A 20,527-nucleotide genomic window follows, 5' to 3' on the forward strand; every position below is an offset into this window, starting at 1 on the left:
GCATTAGTTTAAAACTGAACAGAGCAGCCATGTTAACAACAACAACAACAACAATAACAACAACAGCGGAATGGGCAAAAGATGTAGCAAAGAATCCCACAGCATGAAGCACATTCTTCTTCTTCTTCTTCTTCTTCTTCTTCTTCTTCTTCTTCTTCTTTCAATGTTTCCAGTACTGAAAAAGGTTACACAAGTCTACAGATCTGAAGGGATGAAATGTACTATATAGTATTTAAAAATGTATGATGCACTTAAAACATTAATATATGTGATTTTTTTTTTTTTTTTAATTCTGGTATTTTTGACGGCGGGTACCCAGTTCTGGATTTTCTACCTGTGCCGCTCTCTGGTTTATAGCTACATTTTTTTCTAATGTACAACAACTTGAAACAACAACTTATTTACTTTTATAAAACGCTCCAATCATATGATATTAAGCAGTGTGAAAATAGCCATCATGGTTTTATTTAGCACTTGTCCCCATTGACTCCCCACAGGGTTGCAGGAGTGATATTAAAGGTTTTTTTTTTTCTGCATGTATTAGAACATGCAGAAATCTCATTTTGAAGGGAGTCATTGGGGATTACAAACCACTCCAACCGACACAAACAATTCAAACACAAAGCATCCAAGATACAATTACAGTTTTACATTTCAGGGAGCAACTAAATAATTAAGAGAATCATGCTTGCAGTCGTGGGTAGGTCTCGAGTATGTGCTAATGTGGAATTGAAAAGCCAACTCGAAGGTGCCATTTCATGTTTAACGCTTGCGGGATGAGAATTCTGAAAGTGAGATGCTTAATATTCAAAGGCACGTTGTTGTTGGCTCATATTGGTCTTCAGTTTGGCCATCATTGGACCTTAGATTAATACAGTTGCTCTTTTAGTCTGATGGGTTTTGCGCTCATTTGCCAACCACAAGGTCACCAGTTCGATCACAATCTGCTCAGCTTGGAATGCTTGCTTAATTACAAAGTCACTGCCCCGACTCTGAGGGGAATTCCTAAGAGAGTTCCGCATCTTGCAATGGCAATATGTGACTTTGACAGTAAAGCATTTTTAGATTGCACATTATCTTGCCTATACATTCCAAAGTGATTTGCAAAATAATAAGTTCACTCAACAGAACCCAGCTGTTGGTGCATCACAAATTTGTTTTTATGTGCTCTTGTATGTACAGTATGTACTGTATAGCATATTTGTTTGTTTCTATGAAAGCTAGCAACTTTTAGAACTTGTGAACGATTTGTTAGATTGATTTGGAAATCTTAACGGTAGGGAAACAAAACACAAACAAAAGACAAAATCCCCCCAATACAATGAAAACACCCACTTTCCCACTGGCTAATAATAGCGTACATGCATTATCATGGGCAAGCACACTTTAGGGGACTTTGACGTGTGAGACAAACACCATTCCAGTTCAAATTCAAAGGTAAAAAGCAAGATTATCAGCATTGTTAGTGACACAATAAATGTATAAGCTGTCAGTACTATGATCAAAGTACTATAATCCATGCAGTTATGTTAATATATCTGATAAAGCAAATGCATTCCAAATCATCAGCAGTAGGACATACACAGTAAGTACTATAGGTATTGTAAGAAAGTTACAAAATGTATCAGTATCTTTTGGTCAATTGTTGTATTTATTTTTTTTTAAATAACAGCTGTCTAAAACCGATAAGTCTAGCTAAAGGTGTGATAATCACATTGATCTTTTCTGCAAGAACAACTCCATTGATTTACATCTTCGATAGTACAGACTAGAGCAAGGGTCTAATACATCTTACAGGTATGTTCTAACTTCCATGCAGCAGCTGTGATACAGGCCCTTTCATTGATGTCTGGATCATGGGTGCTTCTTTGGAGTCTGGTCATGTTAGTGCTTATAGATTTGATCTCAAGGGTGAAGGAACCCCTTTGAAAGTGGAACTGATCTGACGAGGTCACGTACTCCCCTTCTCCCCAAACAGGGGGACTGTGCAAATCAAGTGGAGGCTGGGGAGCTGAGGAAGAAGCTGCAACTGGGAGAGCATCAGAGACAGACAGAGGACTGTCCTTGGGGTGAAATAATCTAGGGAGTAGTTTTCAACATTATTTTTAAACTGTACCCATTCTGTCTGAAGGTTTCAGCTCAAGTAGCCTTTTACAATTTTCGCTCTACTGAATGGTAGCACAGTTGCAATAAAAGGTAAAATAATCTGATTAACAAATGCAAAATGTTCCCATTTATTTCATATATCATTTATGTCATAACAGTTTGGGACTGACAAACTGCTGGTTTAGGACAGCATACCAAACAGTAATTCTTAAATTTTAATTACAAGCCTTAGTTAATCTTTTGCAAGTAAGAAATGTATACATTTCTGACTCAAAATGCTGTTTGGGATATTCTGGATGTACCTGGCAAGCTCATTGTGCAGGGTGTTGGGTGGGTGGGAAAGTTTGTTGTAAATTGTATTTATTTATTAAAATTGTGCCCTCCAGGCTAGATTATTTAAGCAGAATGGTTATTGCAGCTTGTAGGAGTTACAATCTGTTTAATGTAACAAGTGATGTAATTAGTGCAACACTGTCAATGTTACAAAATGAGAAACAAACCAAAAATAATTATATTACCAATCAGTTCCAATTAATGTTGGAATTCTCTCCCTGCAGGTTTCTTTTTTAAAGCTACAGCCCTGTGCAAATTCACAGCAGAGTTAAAGTCTATCTGTTTCCATAACGTACCTGTTGAACTCTGCAGCAGAGTTAAACTCTGTCTGTTTCTATAACGTACCTGTTGAACTCTGCAGCAGAGTTAAACTCTGTCTGTTTCTATAACGTACCTGTTGCACTCTGCAGCAGAGTTAAAGTCTATCTGTTTCCATAACGCACCTGTTGAACTCTGCAGCAGAGTTAAAGTCTATCTGTTTCTATAACGTACCTGATGAACTCTGCAGCAGAGTTAAAGTCTATCTGTTTCCATAACGTACCTGTTGAACTCTGCAGCAGAGTTAAACTCTGTCTGTTTCTATAACGTACCTGTTGCACTCTGCAGCAGAGTTAAAGTCTATCTGTTTCCATAACGCACCTGTTGAACTCTGCAGCAGAGTTAAAGTCTATCTGTTTCTATAACGTACCTGTTGAACTCTGCAGCAGAGTTAAAGTCTATCCGTTTCTATAACGTACCTGTTGAACTCTGCAGCAGAGTTAAAGTCTATCTGTTTCCATAACGCACCTGTTGAACTCTGCAGCAGAGTTAAAGTCTATCTGTTTCTATAACGTACCTGTTGAACTCTGCAGCAGAGTTAAAGTCTATCTATTTCCATAACGCACCTGTTGAACTCTGCAGCAGAGTTAAAGTCTATCTGTTTCTATAATGTACCTGTTGAACTCTGCAGCAGAGTTAAAGTCTATCCGTTTCTATAACGTACCTGTTGAACTCTGCAGCAGAGTTAAAGTCTATCTGTTTCTATAACGTACCTGTTGAACTCTGCAGCAGAGTTAAAGTCTATCCGTTTCTATAACGTACCTGTTGAACTCTGCAGCAGAGTTAAAGTCTATCTGTTTCTATAACGTACCTGTTGAACTCTGCAGCAGAGTTAAAGTCTATCTGTTTCCATAACGTACCTGTTGAACTCTGCAGCAGAGTTAAAGTCTGTCTGTTTCCATAACGTACCTGTTGAACTCTGCAGCAGAGTTAAAGTCTGTCTGTTTCTATAACGTACCTGTTGAACTCTGCAGCAGAGTTAAAGTCTATCTGTTTCTATAACGTACTTGCTGAACTCTGCAGCAGATGTATGGCATGGATGATGTAGTTGTTGCTGTAACATGAGGATGTATGGCATGGATGATGTAGTTGCTGCTGTAACATGAGGATGTATGGCATGGATGATGTAGTTGTTGCTGTCTGTATGGTGTGTTCAGGTAATGTATGGAGCCTGTGTGTAATTGCTGCTGTAACCCTACAGGATCCCCATGGAAACGAGGTCTTGAATCTCATAAGGGTATCCTGTGCTGACCATTTATAATAAAAATGAATACATTAAAGTACTTAGTGATTTGGATCCGGTTCAGATTTAGCAGGTTCTCTTTTGAAATAATTGGAATTAAGTCCCATTAAGATTGGAGTAAACATGCACTGTAGTTTACCTCAGAATGTATTACTGAGTCTTTGAAGTTATGGGTGCACAATTACATGCTCAACAAGAGAAGAAACGGGTACACAAATCAGGAGAGTGAGAAAGGCAATTCGTAGAAGCGTTCGTCTCCCTACAGTGATTGTAGCTAACAAAATAATTCCATAAATCTTAACCCATGTACTTCCATTCATTTTACAGGGGGCCATTTAAATCATAATTCTGTGCAAATGACTTGGCTAAGGCAGGATAAATGTTCGTATTAAAAATTCACAATGCCGCTGAATTGCTTGATATTAAAGCAAAAATGGTACAGTAGGTGTTGTGTCATTTTAACGTGGTATAAAAACACATTCAAAGAACCCACATTAGGTTCCACAGTTCATTTGTTAAAGATTCTAAGTTGTTCTTATACACCCCTGCGTTATATCTCTCCTCCCATTTTGAGGAGCCTTAAATTTTATGAATAGTTTGATTTTATGCTTCTTAAGAGAAACTGCACACTGAAAAGCGGCACAATTGTATCCACCTTTAGATTGAATCTATCTCCTGGTCTTAAATGTGCAGGTTTTAAAGAAACAAGTACTATAATAAACATGTTATTTTAAAACATGATACAGTATCTGGTTCTATACTAGGCTAAAGAAATCTCTGTTTGTCCCACCCATTCAATAACCTCTTTCCTGTCAATAACCAACCAGAGGCTATCCCTATTGACTGGCATGTTTTCAGCCAGTACGCAACCCAGGAAGTGCAAATGTAACAGATTTCTGCGAAGAAGGCATGAAATCTGAGAACGTTTTATAACCTAATGTAGTTCAAAACTCATGTTTTAAAATGAAAATGCATGCTTGCTATGACATGTACTTATTTTAAACCGATTTATTTGAGGCATGTGCAGCTAATGAAATTGCAGAATAGATAAGATTCATGGATAATTTTGTTAGTTACAATCAGTTTAATGTATAGTGTTATCCCATAACCCACCTGGAATAGCCTGTTCCAATTTAAACTCTCCATATTTGATCTAATTTCTGAGAGACAAGCAGAAAGATATGGTTACACAGAGACATGTGATATCATGTTCTCTTCCACTTAATGGTCTGTCTGGATTGTTCTGCAGAAATTAGTGTCTGTTCCATGCAGACCCACGACAGTAATTGGCCTGAGCGAAGCGTGGATTCTGATCCAGTGAAAAGGCTATAAAGGCAAAGGGAGAGTGCAGGGCTCGCATACTGAATCTGCAGGGGTGATGCATAGAGACATGGCACTACGCTGGACGTTAGGTTGGAGTCAGAGGAGTGTGTGGGAGTCTGGAGTCTGCTGTAAAGCAGGGAGGGTGTGCTCTACATCAATCGTGGCTCAGTAGATCAATGTGCTGCAGGCTTGAATCAGACAGGCAGGTCACCTTGTCTCTTATTCACAAATATACCACAATATAATGGCATTTCGGATTCTTCTGTTTTATAAAGTTCTTCAATACAGTAACGTGGGTCACTTTCTTCTAAAATCCATTTCAGCGTGACTAACCTGTATAACTTGTCACTCTTTCATTGTGGAAAAATTATCGCTGGTTTTCCTTTTTTTCAGCATATGCAGATTCTTTAAGTACAATACTATAAAATGTCACGGCTACTTCCTGGTAACTAATCATTGGTCAGGGGTGCAAATGTGGTGCTATGGCGCTAGATTCTATAAACTAAACACAGCGATCGTGTGTGTTTCTGGTTGCACAGTGGGTTCTGGGTATAACACGTGTAAAGCAGCAGGTGTCCAGTGTCTAATGTGACACCTTTATGAGCTGTGGAGCAGGTTAACTGTCAGCAATGCAATAAAACATGGCTTTCAGGCCACCTCATGACAAAGACCATCTCGCAACTAAAGCCACTTTTATCTTGCCACAATTTTCTCCTATTGACTGCAATGTAAAGTTATCTTCAATAGTAAAGCCTCTAAATGCAGTGTGATGAATATCAAACTCCTTTTAAATGACCTCTCTAATACAATCAGCATGCTGTAAACTGCGGAGGTGAAATGACCTAAGCAGTGCACGTGTGACTGATTGGCAGGCCCATTTGTCATTGCCCATTTGAGACCTATATAGTGAATGAGTGCATATGATTTTTGCAAGTTTTTTGTAAGCTTCAACCACTTTAATAGCGAGGTTTCACGGTATGTCTGTCTTGGATTGATTGTGATGGACTAGGTCAAACAGGGACCACGCCCACTGTAGCTCTCTCCCAGAAGTCTAACCAGCACAGCGTAATGGTATAACCCAGGATCACTCCACACTGCACACTACACCAGCACCATGCCTGAAAGACTAATTGGAGAGGTGACCTCCTCATCAGAAAACATATTGAGATTTCTTTTAAATTTACTCACAGTACTGTGCAACTGTTTGTTGTAAAAATAACCACACTCAACTGTTATACCCTGCTATACTGAGCTTTAAATAAGAGTGAGAACTTTCTTTTCACTCATATAAATTGAAAAGTTAAAGATACTCTGTCTCTTAGTAGCTCACAATCACTGTCATTTACATGCTGTGCTCATATTACAGTGAAGCGTGACATTAAGGTGACTTCAGTAACAAGGCCACCTCACAATTCAAGCCTCTTTTTCACAGTCCTGATTTGCTTCTATTGACAGCAATGTATTATCACATTCAATATTAAGGCCGCCCCAGCATTCAGTATTAAGGCCAGCATCAGCAGCCCCACATGTATCAAACATGTTCAATTGTCTCTCTAATAAGACCTTCAAACTTTATTATTAACAGCTTGCATAAAATGTACTAATATGAATACCACATAGAGCACTGTTCAGTGAAGTATTAAACTGTTAATTAAATGTACTAAACTAAGATCTTTCAAAGGGTAAAATCCTCTGGTATTCATGTGATACCAGAGATTCTCTGTCCATTCAGAAGTAAGGCCATCACCTAACTTGACTGACCTTAGTAGCAAGGCTTTTTAGGAATCATATTGCTAGTTTTCTGCTCCAACATATTTAATACATAAATAAGGTTTGGGAAAAGTACTGCTATCTTGTCAGTTAATCAGGTTTACCCTATTGCATATGTATTAATTGAACTTAAAAAGCATTTCCAACATACAGTACCTGTCTATATCAAATATTCTTTGACAGCAGGCAGAGAATTCTTTTTTATTTAAAAAACTTAAATGAATTCTGGATATTACAACGTAATGGATGCATACTTTTTACTTCAACTTGTTAAACAACGTAAGACTTCCAACCCCCTAAACTAAATGTGGGAATTTTGTGTTGCTTCTGTGGCACCTTGTGTATGTTTTTGGAAGTTGGATTTGTAAAGGTTGTTTGCATGGAAAGAGATCGTCTTGAGCTGTTTAATGAACTCTATTTATCATTAAATAATGAGTCCAAGTATTATGAAAATGGACTATAACAAACATTTTGATGCATATTTCTGATGTATTTTTCCAACAAAAAAATTCTGAGCCTGAGCTCACTCGCAGGCAGGTGGACCCAAGCCAGGGGTCCCTCCAGTAGCAAGGAGAAGCACATGAATGGGGTCACTTACCCCAGGAAGAGTCTTCTGCTCATGCAGGGTGCTCTGAGCTTTCAGGGCCGACTCTCTGGCACAATATGTTAGAAAAGCACATCCTAGAAATAATAAAGAGCTGTTAGATTAAAGACACCATTGCTGTGTAACCCAGTCCTGAACACGTACAAGCAGGGATGGAGATTCCGTTACATTTTCCAAAACATATTGAGAGTTTTTGTAACCAATCAAAAACAGAAGCCACCATGAGAAGCTCTCTGCTGGAGTGCTGTTACTTTATTATGATACAACATTAATGTGGATGAGACTGCATGCGTGCAACATCCGTGTATCTAGATAGACATAAGAGCCAGCGCCATCTAGTGATCTGCCACTTGGCATCAAGTTTCCTTTTGTTTCTCTGGCAATACACAGCAGAGCTCTAGATGGCGCTGGCACTGGTTAATATAAAGACACTTTTACCTACATTACATATATCTATGGCAGACAGCTAGCAAGTAGCTGCAAATGCTGTCCCATTTTTATGATCATTGGCTCATCTAGCAGCTAGAATGGAAGAGCAGCTGAGTTAGGGGTGGGGTGGCATCTCCTGAATGTTGCAGCTTCAAGCTTAAACCATAAGTGTGTTTAAACAAAGTTTGTTGTAATGAATGTGCGTGTGTATAACACATTTTACACAGATCTGCAAGCAAATATTGAGAAAAAGGAGACAAACCAGGGCAAGCAGACTATCACAGTCTCTACCTCCACAGGACTGACTGCATCCTCTTAATGTGGATCTTTTTGTGATCACAAGGGTCTGGTTTAATACGCAACAATCAGGACCTTGATCTAGTTTAACTGATGATCCCAATGATCTCAGCATCGTTTGGTAGGCTGCAATTGGGATTAGCGATGGTGCTAACGTTAGTCCATGCAAGTGGATCATACTCACTTAATCCCCCTTATGGGTGCATCAAGTGGACTAAATTTGGTGTGCTGCAATTGACGGAGAATTTGAATTTAAAATTAATTTTATTGAATGTATCCTTCACAAGTGCAAAATAGTCCTTCTAGAGATTACAAATTGGCTTGAAAAGCGTATTACTGCTGAATTCAAAATGTTCATTTATTTTTTTAGATATGCCCATTTATTTAGTTATTTATGTTTATACTGCAGCTTGAATGTATTGTTTTTTTTCGGTAATGTAAAACTATAAAAATGTAGAATGAATCTGCTTACTTGCATGTTTTTGTATAAACCGCTGTGCACATTGGATGTTTACAATAATGACGCTCTGTACCTTTGCATTTTAAACGGTAGGCCTTCCTTTGTTCTCAACACCAGTTAGGCTCAGAGACAGGCAGGCTTGCTTACTTGCTTGCTGGGTGTCACTCAACACAAGCAAAACTATTTGTTTACTGCATTTTAATACACATGAGGGCTGCAATTACTGGAATTTTGAAACCGAATTACTTCTTGCACCGACTTTAAAATCTGAACCTACTTGTGTCTCGAAATGAGCTGCAGAAAGCTGATATCCTCCACTAACAGGCCGGTGTGCAGAGAATTTAAACCTAGCGTTCTGAAAAGCCTATTTCCAAAACAACCAATCACAGCAAAATAACATCAGCGTGCTTCCATGTGATTGGCTTAATATTCCCTCAAACACTTGAATGTACAAGCCACAAAAATTAATCAAATTCTAACCACCGTCGGAAACTAAAGAGTAAGTAGCTGTTATTTTTCTTTTCATTGTTAACATCCTGTCAGCTTTTTGAAGAGTGTTTCAAATCTCTTCAAAATGTCAGTTTTAGTGCACTGATAGTGTAAGGATTATTGTAAGGATTATTGACATTGTGCTCGAGCCAAATGAAAAATGACCCTATACATTTCCAGTTTCCATTGGCTCAGCTTATTTTACTCAAGAAGCCCCTCTTTTCACCTGACGTCATGCAAATGAAGAGGAAAGGAGGAGGTTGATATGCAAATTAGCCACGCGTAGAGTTCTTGAGCTGTTTTCACAGATAGCGCGGGAAAATGTGGTTTCCATGCACAGAGAACAGGTACACGACAGAATCTCACCTGAGTGAAACTTTAAAGCACAGTGTTAAACTCATGTAACAAAGCTGTCATTTGTAAATGCCTCGTGCCTGGTTGTTTAATAGTATGTTTTACTGCTCTTGCCCAAATTGTTTTTCAAATGTCCATTGGTGGGGTGGCATATTGTTGTTAGTGAATAATATTTCAACTCATTTATCACACAACTTATTAATTAAAGAAAAAAGAAAATAATTAACCCAGAGATATATAATGAAACTGTCCAACCCAGCTATTGCAGATCACCATGGCTGAAAACTGGCGGAGGATTATAGAGATCTGTGCCAGACACCTTCCACGTATGCTCCCAAGGCTGTCTGGATTGGGAGCAGTGGACGTTTTCACATGAAATGCGGGTTTCCATGTGAAAATGGGTGTGGAGTTCCTGTGTTTTACGTCATGCTCACGACTAAATAAAATTTACCCTATCTCTCTCTGTCGTCGTTATTTTCAACCACAAACCTGATCCTTTCGAGCTGTTCTCTAAAACATGCAAGCGTATCACCACTTCACATCTAAATAACCACATATGGGAACTCCCCCATTGTCAAACAGGTAACACAGCAATAAAGATCCATGATATGGTACAGAACAGAAAAGCCAAAGCACTTGTTATGTGTTTTTTTTTGTTTTATCACTCTTCCTGCAGTGATTTAGAGGAGAGAATCTGTGCACTAGAGCGGACATTCTGAACAGAGCTTTGAAACAGACTTTAAAGTTATAAGTGTAAAAAGTTGTCAGGATGTTAACAATGAAAAGAATAATTACAGGTACGTTATTTAAACAGTTGTAGCAACACATAGGGGCACACAACGCTACATTTTTCAGAACCCCGCTACTTACTCTTTAAGTCAGTATAAAGAGACTGCTCTTACAGCTTCTTCTCCAAGTCTGCTGAAATATGACATTAATTTGTATTGCGCACAGGGGACATTTTAATGTTATGCACCCCCCCCCCCCCCCCCCTTATATATTTTAAAATGCTAATCATATTGAAAGACGTTAAGAGATTTGAAGAGGCAATCAGAGTTTAACATGGAAATGAAGTTGAATCCATAACTGCCTGGAAGTCAGGCCTCTTCCCAGGACTCCAGCGAGGTTCTAAACTAGCTCTGTCTGCCTCTTGTAACAAATAGCTGAGTAATCGGCTCCCATTTATTGTCACCCTGCCATCTACTGCACAGCCAAGGTGGTCTGTACAGAAAAGGGGAGTGTTGCTGAGATGGGTGAAGATGTATGTAATTAATGATTTCAAGACATTTTAATTTGGGGGCTGTTGGGGGACAATCATTTGATATTAAAAGTCTGATGTCCACCCCATATGGAAATATATTTGTAATACTATATATGGACATCCATATGGAATTGCTTCTTAATTGAATCAACTGCTTATTGCAATCAAAGTGCTGTTCCCACAATATTATTATTTATTTCTTAGCAGACACCCTCAGAAGATATCACATTATTTTTACATACAATTACCCATCTTTTTATACAGTTGGGTTTTTACTGGAACAATCTAGGTAAAGTACCTTACTCAAGGGTACAGCAGCAGTGTCCCCCACCTGGGATTGAACCCACAACTCTCCGGTCAAGGGTCCAGAGACCTAACCACTACTCCACACTGCTGCCCCAATACAAAACACACTGCAATATAAAGATAATGTATTTCCCCATAGCCTCAGCCTGGCATCGGTGTAAATAATACATCTAAAACTATCTAAATCTACAACAACTGCAACACCCCAGATAATGCCTGTAATGTCAGTTTGGATTGGCATGATTGGCTTGAAAATACCCTTGAATCCATTTCAACCCAAAGCAACTCATCACAAAGCAGACCCACTTTGGTGGCGATGTGATATTCTTCATTCCTCAAGCAGGTGGACAGAATTAAGTGTCACACTCATCCTATCCTATCAGACAAGACAGGGGACACTGGCAACGCATTGTGAGGAAGTCCCGCAGCATGGCTCATGACGAATGGATAGCATTGTGAGGAAGTCCCGCAGCATGGCTCATGACGAATGGATAGCATTGTGAGGAAGTCCCGCAGCATGGCTCATGACGAATGGATAGCATTGTGAGGAAGTCCCGCAGCATGGCTCATGACGAATGGATAGCACTGTGAGGAAGTCCCGAAGCATGGCTCATGACGAATGGATAGCATTGTGAGGAAGTCCCGCAGCATGGCTCATGATGAATGGATAGCATTGTGAGGAAGTCCCGCAGCATGGCTCATGACGAATGGATAGCACTGTGAGGAAGTCCCGAAGCATGGCTCATGACGAATGGATAGCATTGTGAGGAAGTCCCGCAGCATGGCTCATGATGAATGGATAGCATTGTGAGGAAGTCCCGCAGCATGGCTCATGACGAATGGATAGCATTGTGAGGAAGTCCCGCAGCATGGCTCATGATGAATGGATAGCATTGTGAGGAAGTCCCGCAGCATGGCTCATGATGAATGGATAGCATTGTGAGGAAGTCCCGCAGCATGGCTCATGACGAATGGATAGCATTGTGAGGAAGTCCCGCAGCATGGCTCATGACGAATGGATTTAAGAAGCACTTCGGGTTCACAGCACTCTCAATCGCTGACCTCTCATCGCTTCAGAAATCCTCAAATTAAAAACAGACTGTGATGAGTCAAAGGGGTTTCGGTCTGTAATTCAGCCTCCCGACAGTAGAAGGCAGCAAACCAACTCGGGACTTCCCTTACCAAGGTCTTGTGACCATGATGAAAGTCATCTTTATGAGGGGCGGCACCTTGGTGAGGGGCGGAAGTACGAGTATGTAAATTCCAGCCATTGGAGTCAAGTGAGTTATAAGGACACTTGTCAGTTGGGGATTGGTGTTCCACTGACTACAGAGGCGGGGCGTTGCATACTAAAGGGAACGTACTACTGTGTTCGGAGTTGGTCCGAAGGGAAAATAGGCGGGGTAACGAGGCAGAGGGAGAGACGAAAGTTTGGCGGTGGTTTTTGAATACTGGAGAACTGTACTAATATTTTCTTCTCTGTTTTATCCCCTTTTGTTTTATGTCCGGGGACTCCGTGAAGACAACTAAGGACGTTTTCACTTCTCTTCTTTTGGATTCTTACTCCAGCACCCCCTCCCTCACGCCGTTTTGTTTTCTTTGTTGATTACTTTTTTTGTGTGTAGAGAGTAATCATAATAAACCTGTTTATTCTTCTACACATAAATTACTGTCTGGACATTCCATTTGTACTCACACGCCTCACACAGACCCATTCCAGGAAGCTGCCAGCAGTAAGCAAACCTCCTGAGAAACCAGTCTGTCAGGGGCTGGCTCTGTTATTGAGTCTCCACTGTTTGTGAGGTGAGCTTATAGATTTTGTGATGCTATTTTATCACTCTGGGTGCCAGTAATTGACAATAATGAGCTATGTTTCCACAGCCACAATCCCCGTTCTGATCATCAGTCTCCATGAGCACATTGTTCCACTGACTGCCCTCTCATGATTAACCTTGGGGATTGATGGAGATCCAATATTATGGCTTTAACAAACAATAGTGATTATTATTTATCATTATAGGGGGGATTTATAGGGGGAGGGGGGGGTTATACTACCATAGAATCAACCTGCTTTAATACTGCCATAGAATCAACCTGCTTTAATACTACCATAGAATCAACCTGCTTTAATACTGCCATAGACTCAACCTGCTTTAATACTACCATAGAACCAACCTGCTTTAATACTACCATAGAATCAACCTGCTTTAATACTACCATAGAATCAACCTGCTTTAATACTACCATAGAATCAACCTGCTTTAATACGACCATAGAATCAACCTGCTTTAATACTGCCATAGAATCAACCTGCTTTAATACTGCCATAGAATCAACCTGCTTTAATACTACCATAGAATCAACCTGCTTTAATACGACCATAGAATCAACCTGCTTTAATACTACCATAGAATCAACCTGCTTTAATACTACCATAGAACCAACCTGCTTTAATACTACCATAGACTCAACCTGCTTTAATACTACCATAGAATCAACCTGCTTTAATACTACCATAGAATCAACCTGCTTTAATACTACCATAGAATCAACCTGCTTTAATACTACCATAGAACCAACCTGCTTTAATACTACCATAGAATCAACCTGCTTTAATACTACCATAGAATCAACCTGCTTTAATACGACCATAGAATCAACCCACAGAACGTCATGTCAAGTATACATTTTAAATAAAAAAAAAGTGTTACTTTTTTTTTTTTGGACTCTTCTTGTGCCCCCCCTTGGATTGCTTCGCACCCCCCTGGAGGACCACTGGATAAATGTGATGGATTAGCTACTACAATACTTCATATTAGCAGCTCATGTATAGTTTACTTTGAGTTGTTGTGAAGATTCTGACCAATGTGAATTAAAGATTGCTAAATGACAAGCTTGGTTTCTTCTCACCCAAACTAAGCTGTATTAATAAAAGTCAAAGTTGTAATAATAGTGGAAAACACTAGTGGAGGCTTTCAGTAAATTGTTGTTCATAACATTGATATATATTGTAACTCCTGAATGTGTCTAAGACTGTTGTGAAGCAGTGTGTGTGTGTGTGTAGTGTGGTTCAGTGGTTAAAGAAAAGGGCTTGTAACCAGGAGGTCCCCGGTTCAAATTCCACCTCAGCCACTGACTCATTGTGTGACCCTGAGCTAGTCACTTAACCTCCTTGTGCTCCGTCTGTCAGGTGAGACGTATTTGTAAGTGACTTTGCAGCTGATGCATAGTTCACACACCCTAGTCTCTGTAAGTCGCCTTGGATAAAGGCGTCTGCTAAATAAACAAATAATAATAATAATAATAATAATAATAATAATAATAATAATAATAATAATAATATAGTGTTGTGTATCAGTCTACGAATGCAAAGAGCTTAATTCCCTGAATAACTGCAATCTGGCATTTTGCCACCAGGTGTCGTATTTTGTTTGTAGTGGGGTCTCAGAAGGGAAACTTCCACATGCTTCCAGAATCTTCTAATTGTCTAACAAGGTGCTAATTAAACATGTGTGTATCATTGTTGCCACTATAAAAAGGCAGCATGAGGTGAACCCGAATACCCGAACATGAAAATCCTGTGTTCATCCTAGCACTAATTCCAATAGGATTCCTGAAGAAACTGCCCACCCCCTTTGATTATCTTTTTGCACTGCAAAAAAACTCTGGAAGGTAAGATGGACAATTGTTGCTCGGAATTTTATGTTATAAAATTTGTTAAAATTTTTAAAATTGTAAAAGTTTTTAATTTTAAAATGTTTTACAATTTTCAATGTTATTGAAAAAATATATCATATATGAAAAATGTTGCGAGAATCTCTAACACATTAGTCATGGGTGAAATAAATGTATTTTTGTAGGATGGTACAGAGGGGAAAAGAGAGCCATGAAGTTCGCTATCCCAAGAATTTGGCGGGAACCCACTGACCACTCAAGCAACTGCTACTTCTGCATGGTGGACCCTTCCAAGCGGACCGAGTTCTCTGTGGGGAGGAACAACGTCAAGTGGGAGCCACTGGTGGACCCCCGGAAGGTGCTGATGCCACCACTGCACATCAAATTGGGCCTTATGAAACAATTTGTCAGAGCTCTAGATAAGGAGTCGGCAGCCTTCAAGTACCTTCAAGACTTCTTCCCTAAGCTGTCTGAGGCAAAGGTCAAAGCCGGTATCTTCGTCGGGACCACAGATAAAGAAGATCCTGAAGTGCAATGAATTCCCCAGGAAGCTCACTAGTAAGGAGAAAGCGGCTTGGAACAGCTTTGTCGCAGTGGTTCGGGGCTTCCTGGGCAATCACAAGGCCAAAAACTATGTGGAGCTGGTTGAGACTCTGGTGAAGAACTACGGCACAATGGGCTGTAGGATGTCCCTCAAAGTCCATATCCTTGATGCTCATCTTGATAAATTCAAGGAGAACATGGGAGCGTACTCAGAGGAGCAAGGCGAGCGCTTCCACCAGGATATACTGGACTTTGAACGCCGCTACCAAGGACATTATAACGAGAACATGATGGGAGACTACATTTGGGGGCTGAAAAACTACTCACTTCAAAATCTTTTGTAGTCATTTTTGTATTACTTTAGTATAAATACATGTTAATTTGGATTCATATGTTGTTTTTTTCTGACTTTATGTGAACGAAAAGACACAAATTCGCCCGTTTTCTCATTGGAAATAGGTCAATTTCAAAATATCACTGTCCTGGTCACAAAAGCAAAGTTTGTGGGGAATAATAGCCATTTTCTATACTTTTGAGGCATAAGCAATTAGGAAATAACACTTACTATCCAGGAACAAAAATTGTGTTACATAGTGTAATGGGCTGCAGGTACTTTTTGCTGAAAACAAAAACAGTTTAATAGCTTTTCTACCACGGTTTGGTTTAATCGTTTCTTAACGTTTCCTAGCGCCACAGGGTCTGTCTGGAAATGAGTGTTTTCAATAGTAGCACTTTCTCTGTCTTGACAGATATCTTGAGTAGTCTTTTAGTATGTATACATGCAGCACTAGTGAGTGTTTACTGATGGATAAAATAGGGTCCTGCAATAAAAAAGAATATTATGATGACATTCTTTCCTCTTTTCAAATGTTTATTTGTTCTGGTTGTCAGTTCCTTTTACAAGGATCTGAAAGAGAAAGCCAATGTGTTTTCAAACTCAGTAAATAAACTGAGGCAGAACATTTACTGATACAGTTTGTGCAATCAATGCTGTAAAGCATTCACAAAGTGATGTATGAAAAGGGTTCACTCAGAAGTCAGGTCCCACACTGAATATTAAGCAGTAAATGTCTTCAAATGCCATTTTAATGTTTTTAGCCCTTGCCTTTTGATTATATTAGTAATCGTTCTCAGTTTTTCTACTGTTGCCTAATGTCAGACATTGAGGCATGCTAATAGTGTTTATTGTAGTTTATTTTCTTATATTTTTTAATAAGAACTATTTTAGTGTTACAGCATAAAAATAATTTTAAAAAAATTAAAAAAGATGCTACTTGGTTCTAGTTTTGAAATATTTCCAGGTTATTTTCTCATTTCAAAAGACAGTCGAATTATAAAGTCTGGCCTAGACTTCATCATGCCCAAAAATCAGTACGGTATTGTATCTACAATTGTACCAGAGATTATTAACAATGATTACACCGTGTAAATTTTAAAATATCACTGTCCTGGTCACAAAAGCAAAGTTTGTGGGGAATAATAGCCATTTTCTATACTTTTGAGGCATAAGCAATTAGAAATAACACTTACTACCCAGGAACAAAAATTGTGTTACATAGTGTTATTCACTTTGTATTGATTTCTGCCTACAGTTTATTTGCCCCACTCATGTAATACAATATTTAATTATGACCTACAAAAAAGTTTGAAAAGTAATATTGGGTAGACATTGATCAATAATAATCCTCACATTTGAATACTATATTATTTTAGCCACAAGCACAAGTACAATTAACCCTTTGTATTGCAATGTGCCCCAGCTCTAATGCTTTATGAATATCTGTTCTACTGTATGCTGTTCAACTCGAAAGTCACCCTCTTTTGACAACCAAAGTAACTCACAACTAGGTCCCAGGATACTAGCACTGGTCTGCAAAAACAATTCACCACCAGAGACTGGAATACCCACTAAAATGAATTATAAGACATCAAAAATAAACTAAACTAGAAAAGGTACATATGGGTTTGGCATGAGATGAATGCTGAACAACAAAATGAGAACTGTGAAACAAAAATGGTAACAGTACTATTTTTAATTATTCAGTCAGTTGGTTTCAATAGCCATAGTTTTATGCTATATTAAATGTTCAATTGTCTAAAAACAACAACAAAATGTCAATTCAATAAGCTCTTCACAAGGCAGCTTTCTGGGATGTATTGTATCATCTTGACACCTGAACAATATACAATCCCTGCATGCTGAACACGTGAACCAACGGAATGGCAATCATATGGATTTGCAGCTTGGATGGGAATATGTTTTTTTTTTCTTTTGTAAAAGCTCCAAACATATAGAAACACATTTTAAGTACAACAAAACTGGTCATTATAGAGTGCGCCCAATGGTTCAGGTCTCATTGCATTCGGATCAGGAACATCACAGTTTCAAAATATCAATCACACATTTTATAAGCTTGATAAAACACTAGGGTCGTACTGATTTTATAAACTCGATAACATACTAGGGTCGTCTTGAGACATGGGTTGTACCGCAGACTGGAAAATTGCAAACGTAATACCGATCCACAAAAAGGGAGACAAAACCAAACCAGGTAATTACAGACCAATAAGCCTGACTTCTATTATATGGAAACTTATGGAAACTATAATGAGATCCAAAATGGAAAATTACCTATATGGTGACAATATCCTGGGAGACAGTCAGCATGGTTTTAGGAAAGGGAGATCATGTCTAACTAACCTGCTTGATTTTTTTGAGGATGCAACATCGACAATGGATAATTGCAAAGCATATGACATGGTTTATTTAGATTTCCAGAAAACTTTTGACAAAGTCCCACATAAAAAAATGAATTCTCAAATTAAACGCATTAGGGATTCAAGGAAATGCATGAACATGGATTATGGAGTGATTAACAAGTGGAAAACACAAAAACTGATTAGAGGAGAAACCTCAAAATGGAGCGAGGTAACCAGTGGAGTACCACAGGGATCAGTATTAGGTCCTCTGCTATTGCTAATCCACATTAATGATTTAGATTCTGGTATAGTAAGCAAACTTGTTAAATTTGGCAAACACTGTTGCAGCAGCAAAGGTCATTCAAAATGATCTAGACAGCATTCAAAACTGGGGAGACACATGGCAAATGACATTTAATATAGAAAAGTGTAAGGTACTGCACGTGGACAATAAAAATGTGCATTATAAATGTCATATGGGAGATACTGGAATTGAAGAAGGAATCTGAAAAAGATCTAGGCGTTTATGTTGACTCATAAATGTCTTCATCTAGACAATGTGAGGAAGCTATAATGTTAAAACTTTACAATGCATTAGTAAGATCTCATCTAGAATATTGTGTTCAGTTCTGGTCATCTCGCTACAAAAAGGATATTGCTGCTCTAGAAAGAGTGCAAAGAAGATCGACCAGAATTATCCTGGGTTTAAAAGGCATGTCATATGCAGACAGGCTAAAATAATTGAATCAATTCAGTCTTGAACAAAGAAGACTACGTGGTGATCTGATTCAAGCATTCAAAATTCTAAAAGTTATTGACATTGACCCAAGGGACTTTTTCGACCTGAAAAAAGAAACAAGGACTAGAATGGAGATTAGATAAAGGGGCATTCAGAATAGAAAATAGGAGGCACTTTTATACACAGAGAATTGTGGGAGTCTGGAACCAACTCCCCAGTAATGTTGTTGAAGATTCTGGGATCAATAAGCTCCGAATGGCCTCCTCTCGTTTGTAACCTTTCTTATGTTCTTATGTTCTTATGTTCGTATGTTCTTATGATAACCTTTTTGTGTGTTACTGCTTACTTCATTTTCTATGTCTGGTCATTTGAATTTTGAAGGATAATTTCTCTCCCTAAAAGAAAATTACATCTAAACCCAAACTGGCCAAAAGGTACGACCAAAATAGTGTAACAAAAAGATGAGACTTATTTTTATTTGTGCATGTAAACCAAGACACTGCCTATATAAAGTGTGATCAGCACAAGTGCTGATAGGGTGCAAGTGATGACCAATACAAATATAATATGCTGCAGCACAGAGGTAGGAACGCTGAATAAAGCATATAGTTGGAGTGAAGGAATAGCACCTACTGTAATATACTATGCAATCCTAGGAATATTAACATGGGATATAAAGATTTTGGTTGGAGTACCATGAAGAATGGAACCATATGTACAAGGCCAGCAGAGACCTCGGAACAAGACTACAAACCAGGCTTCAATGGAAACCAACCAGAAAAACAGCAGGAAACCAACAATGCTTGGCAACTGCTGGTCAAGAGACCCAAACAAAGTGTGAGACCTGGAATGAACCACTGCCACAGCCTGCACTGTACAACCTTCCCACAGGTCAATATTACACAACCTTCCCACAGGTCAGTATTACACAACCTGCCCACAGGTCAGTATTACACAACCTGCCCACAGGTCAGTATTACCACAGCTAATGAAACACAACCTGCCCACAGGTCAGTATTACACAACCTGCCCACAGGTCAGTATTACACAACCTGCCCACAGGTCAGTATTACCACAGCTATTGAAACACAACCTGCCCACAGGTCAGTATTACACAACCTGCCCACAGGTCAGTATTACACAACCTGCCCACAGGTCAGTATTACCACAGCTATTGAAACACAAGCTGCCCACAGGTCAGTATTACACAACCTGTCCACAGGTCGGTATTACACAACCTGCCCACAGGTCAGTATTACACAACCTGCCCACAGGTCGGTATTACCACAGCCATTGAAACACAACCTTCCCAAAGGTCAGTATTACACAACCTTCCCACAGGTCAGTATTACACAACCTGCCCACAGGTCAGTATAACACAACCTGCCCACAGGTCAGTATTATACAACCTGCCCACAGGTCAGTATAACACAACCTGCCCACAGGTCAGTATTACACAACCTGTCCACAGGTCAGTATTACACAACCTGCCCAAAGGTCAGTATTACACAACCTGCCCACAGGTCAGTATTACCACAGCCACTGAAACACAACCTGCCCACAGGTCAGTATTACAC

General features: G+C 39.2%; 1 protein-coding gene across 6 annotated transcripts in view; it reads right to left on the minus strand.

The window, feature by feature from the left end:
• LOC117429103 (CUGBP Elav-like family member 4) overlaps nt 1–20,527 on the minus strand; it is a 252,645-nt gene that overhangs the window by 225,988 nt on the left and 6,130 nt on the right. For 5 of the 6 annotated variants that reach the window (XM_058998406.1, XM_058998405.1, XM_034048291.3 and 2 more), the window contains exon 2: nt 7,692–7,774. The exons of the other annotated variant lie outside the window; for it this stretch is intronic. In XM_058998406.1, the coding sequence (XP_058854389.1) occupies nt 7,692–7,774 (83 nt within the window). The remainder of the gene's footprint in view (nt 1–7,691; nt 7,775–20,527) is intronic. 6 annotated transcript variants of the gene reach the window in all.

This window comes from Acipenser ruthenus, chromosome 24 (genome assembly GCF_902713425.1).
Source record: "Acipenser ruthenus chromosome 24, fAciRut3.2 maternal haplotype, whole genome shotgun sequence".
Classification (NCBI taxonomy): domain Eukaryota; kingdom Metazoa; phylum Chordata; class Actinopteri; order Acipenseriformes; family Acipenseridae; genus Acipenser; species Acipenser ruthenus.